We start from the raw sequence: 11,666 nt of genomic DNA, 5'->3' as shown, positions 1-11,666 counted from the left end.
CCATAAAGGATGTGTCAGACACTCTTCTGCTGCTTACCATGTGGGTCCAAAACTGCAAAGTTAGTGTGCCTAGGCTGTCAGCAGCACATTTTTCATGAGGGACCTCCTCTTGGCTCTTTGGACATGGTCCAGGTCCTAGCTTAGAGAGGGAGAGAGGGCTCTGCTGAGACAGAGAAACAAGCAGGCTCCACAGAATCCCCATCTGATTAGATACACCGTAGTCTCAAGTTGTGATTCCGCTGGAGAGCCAGTGACCTTACTGCAGGCGCTGGACTGACCTTTTTGTTAAACAGTGCTTAATCACACTAAAATCAAATCAATAAAAGGGATTGTGTGGGCCATAGCATTCAGGTTTTGGCAGCAATTCTGTGGTGAGACAATATGAAAATGGTTGTTCAATGGTATACTGTGTCTTATACTGCTCATACATACCCTCAAAACACAACATGTTGACATTTTGGAATCCATCGCATTAAAACTTGTGGTCATTCCTCAGTAAGCAAAATACAATAATATCTGTGTTTCCAATTTATCATCTAAAACTGATAACACACTACATACCAATCTTGTCATGCAAGGCAAATGGAAAAGCTGGGTGGAGGTTGTGAGCAGTCATTATGTATTTTGATGTATAAAAGTCAGATCGATCTGTTCTCCAGTGTGTGTGGAGATTGATGAAGTCGTGTTGCCGTGTGCAGTCTCTGCTGCCTTTTCATATGGAGGTAGGTCTCCAGCAGTGCCTCAGTAAGCCAGACTATTGGTCCAAGTTCAGATACAACTTGATTTTCTATGTGGATGAAGAGTACCTTAGGGGCAGAGGGGGGAGGGGGGAGGGGGGGGGGGAGAACGGGAGGATGGGAGGGGGGGCAGAGAGTGGTTGCATTTCTAGCTCACAAAGATGCTCAGTAAAAGGCAGAGGCTGGGGTATAAAAGAAATCCATTGTAGCTGCTCAGCCTTAGTGCTGACAGAAATTAAATTGTGTCCAATGACTTTTTATATAACAGCACAAGGTCTGTGTCAATATTGCCACAGGGCCTTGGTACCAGTACTGAGCAGGCACAAACCCCTTTCTGTTGGTGCTTTCACATTCTTCTCCTCCTCAACAACAATCTGCAGGAAAAAACTCATTAAATGTGCAAGAGCACAAGTCTTTGAAAACATTCTGAATAAAACTGTACATTTCACATTACTCCATTCACTATATGGAGAGTCTTTAAAGGTTTGCTATGATATTATATGATAATGGTATCTGTGCTGCATAGTCTGTGATTCCTACTGGTTCATTCTGGCTCCCTGATCTCCCCGACAGTGTCCTCCTCCCCACCTCCATCAGGAAGTGTCACACCGGTTGCTCTGCAGCTCACCAATGCCCTTCCCTATCAGTTAACTAGATCTCTGAGGCAGCAAATCTATTTTCTCTTGAGTAGAAATGAATAACATTCTTTTATAGCCTATGAACGATGACCTATCCCAAATGAGGGCTGGAACAATGTGCTCATACTTCCTAGTAGGAAATTAAATCAAAACTCTAATTTGATTTTGGATACTACATTAAAAACACTGCTTCTGCCAGACACTCGCCCATATCTAATGAAGGATATATGAAACAAAACACAAAGGGATTGTATTGGTTTCCTTACAACCTCTGCAGTGGGAACTGGAGTCAGAGCCCTGCAAGACAAGAACACCTTGAAATCCCACACTTACTCCTTGTCATGGTTTGATGGCATGTGCCAAGACAGATACAGTACTCAGACAAGTTGAGATTGACAGATTGATACATGGGGGTTGTTGAGTGTGTTGATAATAGCAGGCTGGATGGAACGCAGGGCAGAGCAGAGAAGAGAAGAGAAATTACATATTTTTTTGATGCATGGGCCCTGCTGTTGAGCCTAGTTCACAGAGAGTTCACTTGAACAGCAGGTTCTGTCATGGTCCTTTTGAATGGATTCACTCTCCACTATCTCTCTGGCAGCCCTAGGGTAATGGATGAGGTGCAAGGCTTCAACAAAGAGCTCATCTGCATCCACACGATAAAGTGTATTACAAAGGAAAGGCAGGTTGCTTTGAACAAGGACTCTCTCAGAGCTTCTCACACATGGTCCTTATAAACAGCCAGTGTCAATGGAACACACAAAGGTAACCCTTCCAAAACACGGCAATGGAGAGATGCTATTTCATATTTTATCATGAAACCTTAAGAGGACTTCCTGGGTATTGGCTTGTGTCCAAAAAAATTAATAATTTCCAGGGCTACTGAATACATAGACCTGAAAAAACCAGACACACTGTAGTCAATTACCACAGGGTGGATAGGAGATTATATATTACTCCTTGACAAACGGTAGAATGTGTAACAACATCAGTATATGTACTGCCTTTGATTCAATTTGACCATCTACCAACAATTTTGCTCTTAAAGATTATTATGATTAAATCCAAAGGCCATATTGGCAATGCATGCATATACTGTATATTGTAGAGACCATCCATGTTGTCTGAGGTGGTACAGTTTCAGCTTCAAGCCTGATATTGAGTAGTACATATCAGCACAGAGAATGGACTGCATTGTGTAATTGACTGGCGAGCCCTGAGGCGAGTGGATATGTTAGGCATCTCTGTGGTCACACCTCAGTGCCTCACAGTTGACAAGGCTGGGCTTGTAACAAATCACACTCCACCGGCCGACGACCATGTTCTAAAGCTGGCCCCTGCCTGTGGAACAACAACAACAAAAAGGCCTCTGAGAAGAGGACGCCACATTTAAATATTAATCAGGTTCAGCCTTTAGCCCAGCTGTGTCTGCAAATAAGGACTAACCACTCCAGATCAGGAACAGTGAACACACTGTGGTATCTGTTACCTTGCCTGTAACCCTAGAAACTGCAGAGAAGCCCTCTCTCTGCTCTGGCAAATGGGAGGGTCTGGCAGTGGCAAGGTGGAATCGTGTTGCCACGGTGCTCAGGGGAGAGAACAGATGGGGACGTGCTCTCGTTGTTGGGCCAACAGGACACTTGGTCTGGCAGATTGCACATTTACATTTACGCTTCGGAGCTGGAGACACACACTGGCAAATCAAATGGATACAGGCAACACGCTTTGCTGCATCCACCATAAACTTCAACAGCAGCCTGTTCAGTTGCTGCATGAATCTTAAATGGGGTCACTTATTCACTGACGTTTCTGGTTAGGTGCTCATGTAATAGTTGCTCCATCACAAATTGAAATATTAGTGCAATGAATGTGATATCACCCATCACCACAGACAAATGCATTGACTGAAAATGTGTGCCGTTCATTGTTTCAGAGAAATAAATCAATTTCGGAGACATGATTTCACAAAACAAAATGATCTGTCCCATCTGGTACTAAAATAAAACTGCAGGTCAGACACTTTAAAAAGAAAAACAATCGCCAGCACGGTTCCTGGGGACAACAAATGTATTCAGATTATGCCTGGTGGCTAGGACGCATCCCAAAATCCTCCAGTTTGATTTTAGCCCATCTATCATTATTCTGTTTGGCAAACACAATGTCGTTGGTTCCCAGAAGAATTATAGGATTGCACTGCAGAAGACAAACAATTTACTGGCACTTTGCCTCACTGAACAGCACTGTCAGCCTGCCAGGAACCATCCATTCTCAACCATACATGTTTTACTCACTCAGCCCAACATATTTGTGGAGGCACCTGGCCATTGTATTTAGAAAAGACTGTAAAATATATATATATGGATTTGAAATGCTTGTATCTCCTCAAATATTGGACATGTGGACTCGCATTAAGTACGTTTATTGCATTTAGGATTCTGTCACACATCATATAAAATCTATCATTTATCAAAAGGAAACCTACGAGAACAGCTAATGTTTGTTTTTACATTGAAGAAAACGCTGCATCTCTGAAGAAAATCTACTGCAAAATGTTACAGCTCTAATCTGTGTGTACTCTGCACTACTTTCTCCTAAAAGAGAGAGCAGATAAGATCCTATTTTGGCAGGCTCTCCCGCATTAACTCCCTCTCCAACAGGAGTGTAAATTAAGTGGGGAGTCGGTGCAGTGTGCCGGAGGAGGAATGTGGGCCTGAGGCAGCCAGAGCAGAGCAGTGGGACGCTCCAGGGGAGCCGGAGGCCACATTATACTGCAGCAGGGCCAGGGAGCTCGCTGCCTGACAGCCCTGCGCCCTCGGTGGACACGCCAGGACCACTGCCACCGTATTCTCAGGACATTTACATTATTCAAAGATAAATGCATTGTCAATTTTGTGTCTCCAAACACTAGATATGTGTGCCGCTCCACTCCTCCTGCAGCCAAAGGTGGGCTCACCTCCACCTGCCGCAAGACACACTACAAATGAAATCAAATGTCTTTTTGAATGGTGCAGAATTATTTAACCCTGCTTCTCCTGTGCTGCTTTTGGATTCAAACACAGCATAGGTACGGGGAACAATGGGAATCAGGATGGTTTCATTGTTGCTCGACCCTGGATTTAATATGATACTGTACTTTAGTATATACAATAAACAGCACTGCTATTATTAACCAATAATGCCTTGTAACCACTGACTTAGACTCCATTCATGATTCTACAATATATGGCTGCAGTTCTCTTTTTATAATTCAAACATTATGACGAAAAAAACTCAAATGCCCATAGACCACAGAGGGGGTTAAGTAGAGCGCTTGGAGGCATGTTCTTACTGAAGGCAACACTCTTGGGATCTCCTTTAAAGGATGCGGTTTTTTAGGACTATTTTCAATGTTTTTGACTTTGATGATAATGGCTGGAGCCTTCACACCACCACTAATTACAAACCTCAGACTCAGATGTTGACAGACTCCCTCAAGGTACAATAACCACAGATTGTCAAGAGAGCAGTGGGCAATAGTGTCATTGGCTTGCAGTGGGGAGAAACCATAGCATTTCTGAATTCTGCTTTCATTATAATCTCCAACCATCATCTTAAACTTGGGGCAGTTGCCAGCTGCAAAGAGATGAACAAAAACTTTAAAATATCTCAGGCAACCCATATACTGTGTAGTACTCTGCAATTAACTCGTATTAAGCATTGCTGTAATTGAGTGTGTTTTGTTAGTACACAAGTTGAATCGTTTATGAAGTTACCATTAATGTGTAATACGTTACCAGAGTAATTGCAGTGCTACTACCCAGGTATAATGGTAGTGTAAGCCTTTAGCACAGGATTGTTGAAATAGATTTTGTTTTATCTAAATGAGATACAATGACAAAATGCACAGAGTATGTTGGGCCTCATCAAGCCTTTAAGGATGGTGGTGCTAATTATTTCTGAGGAAAAGGTTTGTGCAGCAAGGCCACCTGGGTAGATAAATCAGGATGATAGAGATCTACTGGCTGAGCAGAGGGAAGGTCTCTAACCAGGGGACTGATATGCTTACAGTGTCTCCAGCGTATGATAAGTTATTTGATTACCCATTCATGCACTTGCTTTCGTGGATGGACTCCTAACTTTAAAAAATAAAACTCATGAATAAAGCTGTCCGTACAATAATCCATTTTTCATATCTAATGGTAACAGACTATTTTACAGAAATAATGTGTCTAGGATTACAAATGAAAACCACACAGGATCATTCTTTATCCAGCAGACAGATTAAATTCCAAACCCTGTTACTGTAATAGGCACACTTGTAGCTCTCGATGAATTAGAACTCTAATTATATTAGGTACTATTTTAAACAAAATAACACATTTCTCAGAATCCATAGGTGTAATTTATAGCAAAGCCAAGTTCATTTTCCAAAGCAATCAATTTCTTGGTGTACTAGAAGACTAATATAATTACGTAAAGCGCTGAGAGCCAGGTATCGTAGTCAGCACAGAAGGGTTTGAACGATAAATGAAGATGCAATTTATTCAGTCATAATTTCATACAGAAAATGCCATAAAGCTGATCCATATGGGTATCAGCTAAGGGGAAAAAGAACTAAGAATATATTTTGGTATCAAGTATTATAGACAAGGCTAGGGTTATATATGATCTCCCTACTGCATTCTCAGTAAGTTATCTCTCCGTTAACTGTGGGGAAGATGGCCTTTTTTGGTAAAGCACTTTACTTTAAATTAGACCTGTCTGGATGAAATGTGTTTATGGTTGGGATACTAATCATGTGCATAGTCATATTAAAATTATCAACTGAGAGTAGCATATACAATCAATTTAATCAATCGATGACATTTTTATTCATGGTAAAATATTATTGGAAAATGCATTCATGTTATAAACCTAACTATTTTGGCATGGATATGCATTAATCCGTCAGTAATTCAATGTCATATGCATACCATAAAAGTGACATGGGGTTCAGGGGGAACATATTATGAGCTGTTATGAGCGATGCAACAGTCTTCAGTGTTACAGTTGATGGTCAAAGGCTAACTTCAGCCATCACAATGAGTTGAGCTTTTAAACAACCTCAGATAAAGTGCTGCTGTGTCATCATCTTAATACATACTGTAATCCTTGTCCAAAATGGACAAAAGATATAGGGCTGACAGGTTTTCAGCCATAAAAGCATCGAGCAGGCTTTGGTGTGGTATTAGTCTTCATTATTTTCAGTATTCTGACAGTAACTGTAGCATACTACACAGCCCAAATGGGATCTATAATGTGATCTTATGATGAATGATCTGCTCATCCCCTCAAATTCAGTCGGTTTTTACAGTAGTATATTTCTCTCTAAAAAGGGAAGTGTATTACCAAGGAAAGTCACAACATGTGTTGTTGCCTCAGCCCTTTGTGGAGTACAATCACTTACCTCATCTACTGTGCCCCAGCAAAACATACTCCAGATAAGAGTATGGCTCCTTTCAAATCCATTTCCAGAGTGAGGTTGCATTAAGGATCTGAAGTGTCTTGGGTAACACTTTACATACATTGAGTTGTCCTTATAGCTGTAGTAATGCTACATTGTCACATGTTGTTACACAATAAATTATTAATTGCTCTGCACATACAGCACATCTTAATGGAGTTGAGAGTTTATTCTTATTTTGTTATTACACAAGTGGAATAAGGCCCAGTACAGTTACTAATCACTCACACTATCATGTTTATAGCATTCATTTGGATTTTTAGGGTGATGGGAGCTTTTGTGACAGAGGGAGTTTGAACTTGGGTCTCCAACATGGAAGACCCAAACATACACCATTAGGCCAAGAGAACATCCTCAAGGGCCAAGGGCGTCCCTTGAGGTTAAATATCTCAGGCAGAGCAAGATCACCAGAGCACAATTACAAATCACTTTAAAAGTGCATTTCTCAACAAACAGGTCTGGATTCACTTTGCACATCCACTCTTTGTCTAATCACTCTATACACCTGCACTGCAAATTACTGAATCCAACCTAGGACCAGGAAAATATTTTCTTTACATCATACGTCATTATTATTTTTGCCAATGCATGACCTTTGCTGAATGTACACTGGTGTAGCTTAGTTTGTAGGCCTACCTATTAATTATGGGAGGTATGAATGCTTCGGCAAAAGTCTAGCGGACGTATGTCATGTCTAGGTGATCTTGACGATCAGTTTACTTGATGAGGGTCATGGGGCAGTGCTAGCTCATGTTTCCTTTGTTTTTTCAATGCAAATTGCCATTGTCAGTTTGCGGAATTAAATATATTATTTTGACTTCATAGAGCCTTGAAGAGTCTCAGGGTTTTTACCTGCTTGCTTATAATGAATGCCCAGTTGCCCACACAAACTTTTTCTTTCACTGGGTTGAACCAAGGCTGAACTTGCGGTGACCCTGTACTCCCAACTAAGAGCTAAGCACCTCCCACTGTTCAATCTACACACGCTTCCTCCCGTTGGGCCACGGTTCTTCCGTTACTCAGATGTGTGCGTAAGATATCAAAGAGAGTAAACGTGGCCATGATAAAATCCTTGGGTCGCAGATCACTTTTCCTTCATTGTTTGGATGTTAATCCTAGGTATCGTAATCCTCAGCATAACTGTGTAATCAAAGGCAGATAAGGATCAGGTGCTGTGAACGTAAAACACATGGTGAGGTGTCGGTCTATCATTGGCCCAGTATTCTGGTGCTTTTCCACACACAACCTCTGCGTGTAAACAAAACAGCCCATATGGGAACATTTATTTTGATAGGCCTATGCTTTTGGGGGGGCTGTTGGTAAATTAAACCAAACAATGGCAATAGGAGACAATTCGTCCACTAAATCAACTTTTAATTGCAAGCCTACATGTTAGGCTATTTTGAGTTAATGGTGCATCGCGAAGATAATGAGGACACTTTCGTGAAGGAAAAACAAACACCTCTCACTGCAGTTTTCGTTTAGTGTTGTTTTATTCTGATAATGAGGCTTTAATTGAAACTTAATCAGTTTGATATACATTTAAAAAGTTACACCATCAACACGCATTGGAATGTTTTGGTTTGTAATAAAGGTTTTTTAATCTCACATACATACACATACCACGGAATAAATACGTTTGTATTCACCTCAGTTACTCAATGTGTCAATGCTGCTATTCATTAGCAATCTTATCTCTCCACCTGAGACATTTAGTGCATGATTCAGTAGACTGAATAACTTGTCCTGAGGACAACTCGTCATCTTTACATTAAGGCATTTTGAATATTTGGTTCATTCAGAGTAACATTAAATAATCCTAAATGTGTTACTAGCAGTTAGAATGAATAACATTCTAACTGCTAGTTGAACAATGAAGAGAACACTAAAAACCTCCCTTAATTGACTTTCATGAGCAATCTCATCCACTAAAGTCTAACTTTTTGGAACATTCACACCAGAAAAACTTTTCCTGAAGACAACTTGGTCATATACACGTTATCTGAAGATGATTTAAGGCATTTTTATATAGTATTTGGTCAATTCAGTGTAACACTGTTATCAGGCATCAATGGAAAGTTAAATAAGACATGTACAATTCAACACACAACTCTTATAGCATAATTCGAGGATGAATACCTCATCTATAGATTTAACAAGGAAGGTTCCCTCTTCTTCTACTAAACAAAAGGCACAACATGTAAACATTTTTAATAAGACATAGGAAGACATTAGTGCAAGTAGCTTATCTACTGTTTTCCAGACAACTGACCTCCTCCTGAGTAGGCTAGTAAAGATAACTTCCATTCCCATGTACAACCTCTTGTTCCAAGCAGTTATCGGCTGCTAGGGAGAGTGATAGGAGAGCAGGGAGGAGATGAAACTGGAGAATTGAGTTCTGATGAGGACGAGTCCGAGCACTTCGTCATGGGAGGTAAGCACAGCCCAGTAAGGCCCTCTTTCTCCCTCTTCTTTTGTTTCATTCTTCTATTTTGAAACCATATTTTCACCTGAGTTTCATTCAAATGCAAACTATGGGCAATCTCAACTCGTCTGGACCTGGTGAGGTACTTGTTGAAATGAAATTCTTTTTCTAATTCTGTTAACTGCTTGGTTGTGAAATTTGTTCTTGGAGTTGATCCGGCGTTCGATAATCCATATTCCATTGTTTTACCTGTAGTCGAAAAAATAAATATTTAAAGGGAAATCTTTTCACTCCACTCAATGTTAAGAATGTTCCTATTACATTTCTTAAGAATACACTTGAGTACTTACTTGTTCTTGGGTTGCTTCTTTTGATTTTCATCCAGTCAAATGTATTTGCCATAACTTGTGTCTCTCCTTGCCTCGGACTGGTTCTTGGACAATTCTCCTGAGATGGTGATGAATTCTGATGACTTGCACTGAGGTATCCTCGCGATACTTTTATGTTCTGCCAGTGCTGGGATGTTTCGCCAACACCGTGGTAGTATGACTCGGTGGGATGGCTGGGGAAAAAATAGTTTCCTGAGTATGCCGGGTTCATGCTCTGAGTATGTATCGTACTCCCGTCCACGTCGTTGTAGCATCCATTTACTGAACTATAAGTAATTCCCTGATCCACGTAATTGGCATCAGGCACAGATGTGCCTCTATCTTGTTGCACCTCAAACACACCTTGATGATGCACGCCCGATATCGACCGGCTGCTGCTCTGGTGGTCTAGTATACCTGACGTTGAAAGTCTCCCTACAATCTCCCCATGATACTGAAGTGCCCCGGGTATGTGTTCCTCGTGGCCGAATTTTGCAGACAGTGCCATCATGTCGCCTCCCGAGAAAAGGTCTAAATACGAAGTCATGTTGTCCCCTGTAAACCCTGGAGAGGTTAATGAGCGCCCCTTGTCCTCATTAGTTAGCCTACTGTACTTCCTAGCTCAACATGTAAATATTGCCCACTGCTGAGCAGGCGTGGTCTGGTCCTCTTTCATCCAATCAGGGGCACAAAACTAGCACCCATTCTCCCATTCTGCATTCTAACTTGGATGTGACCAAGGATGTGAATTAACTATAACTCCAAGTGAGTGTTTTTCTGAATAATAGCTGTATATTCATTAAGTTTCTTAGATCAATAACAACCACGTTAAGTCTGTGTTAATGTGTATTATGTTTAAGGTTATATAGACAGGCCAAAGGGATACAGTCATAATGGCGTGTGGAGCTTCCCTTTTACAGTGAGTAAGAATGTTTTGGTCATAGCCCACTATTACCACCACTGGTGCTGTACTGGTGCTTAGCCTGCAATGATAACAATAATTATGACAAAATGGCAGTTCTATATTTATTTGTAGATATAGCACATAATACATACTTTTCATTATTCATAGCAACTCTGCACTTCACAGATTTTGGGTGAAATAGTCCTTCAACTAATAGAAAAAGACAAATAAACAAAATAGCTGTAAAGCCATATCTGCAATCATATAATATGGGGATACAAATAAATAAAATATACTTGTTAGGTTATGAAATTGAGGTAGCCTAATGGTTAGTGAATTATACATAGTTATATACATAGTCTATTGGACTAGTAGGCTAAAGGCAACTCCAAACAAGCTCATTTACACATTGCATTCGTTTTGTTGTTTTAATAGCCTGCATGCTGAATTCCACAAACAGGTTTTCAGGGCTGGTGACCACAACGCATGTACAGGCCTGCTCAAGAAGAGTCTGGATAGTGGGAGTTCTACAAGCCATAGACACCAGAAACCCACTTTTGATAACTGAAATTAGCTCCCCAAGATGTCTGAATTTATCGTTTGATCCACAAGATATCAGACATATAGCCTAGCTACATTTTGAAATACATATAGATAACCTCTTCTGACATGTCATATACCAAATAATGTGAATACACGAGTAGGAATGTTCGTCTTGCAACTGCCCCCAATATTTAACCTAAATGGTAAAGGAGGGGGGTGGGGGGAGACCTGCACGCTCCAATCATAAGAAATACATTTTCCCTCATTTTCCTCTGTAACCTAGAAGCTGCATTTAAACCATCTAATCATTCATTGAAGGGCATCATTGGATGTCAATTGTTATTATCATTTAATTATCGGCAGGCCACCCAAGCGCCACTGCGCATCATATATCGGTAAGCTACATGAAGACATGCTGTATGTTCCCTCACACATTGGCAATCCGATCCATGGACACTCTGGAACGTGATTTAATGGAAAAGGAAAGTGTACTTTACTTCACTTCTTGTTCCATCTTTGGATGTGACCCAATGTCTCATAACGTATCATCGTAAAAGCACCTGAGTCCT

The 11,666-nt window shown here is 40.8% G+C and overlaps 1 protein-coding gene across 1 annotated transcript; it reads right to left on the bottom strand.

The window, feature by feature from the left end:
* Window positions 1-8,425: 8,425 nt before the first annotated feature.
* Window positions 8,426-10,197, bottom strand: LOC310813639 (homeobox protein Hox-A1-like; the record flags this gene model as incomplete). The annotated part of the gene is made up of 2 exons (XM_083682701.1): window positions 8,426-9,531; window positions 9,633-10,197. 2 exons carry the CDS (start codon window positions 10,195-10,197, stop codon window positions 9,194-9,196), a joined length of 903 nt encoding a protein of 300 aa, XP_083538827.1. The 3' UTR covers window positions 8,426-9,193.
* Between the last annotated feature and the right edge of the window lie 1,469 nt (window positions 10,198-11,666).

The sequence above is a fragment of the Argentina silus genome, assembly GCF_951799395.1.
Source record: "Argentina silus genome assembly, chromosome: 12".
NCBI lineage: Eukaryota > Metazoa > Chordata > Actinopteri > Argentiniformes > Argentinidae > Argentina > Argentina silus.
The sequence above is the reverse complement of the archived record's forward strand: the minus strand, read 5'-3'. Positions and strand labels throughout refer to the sequence as shown.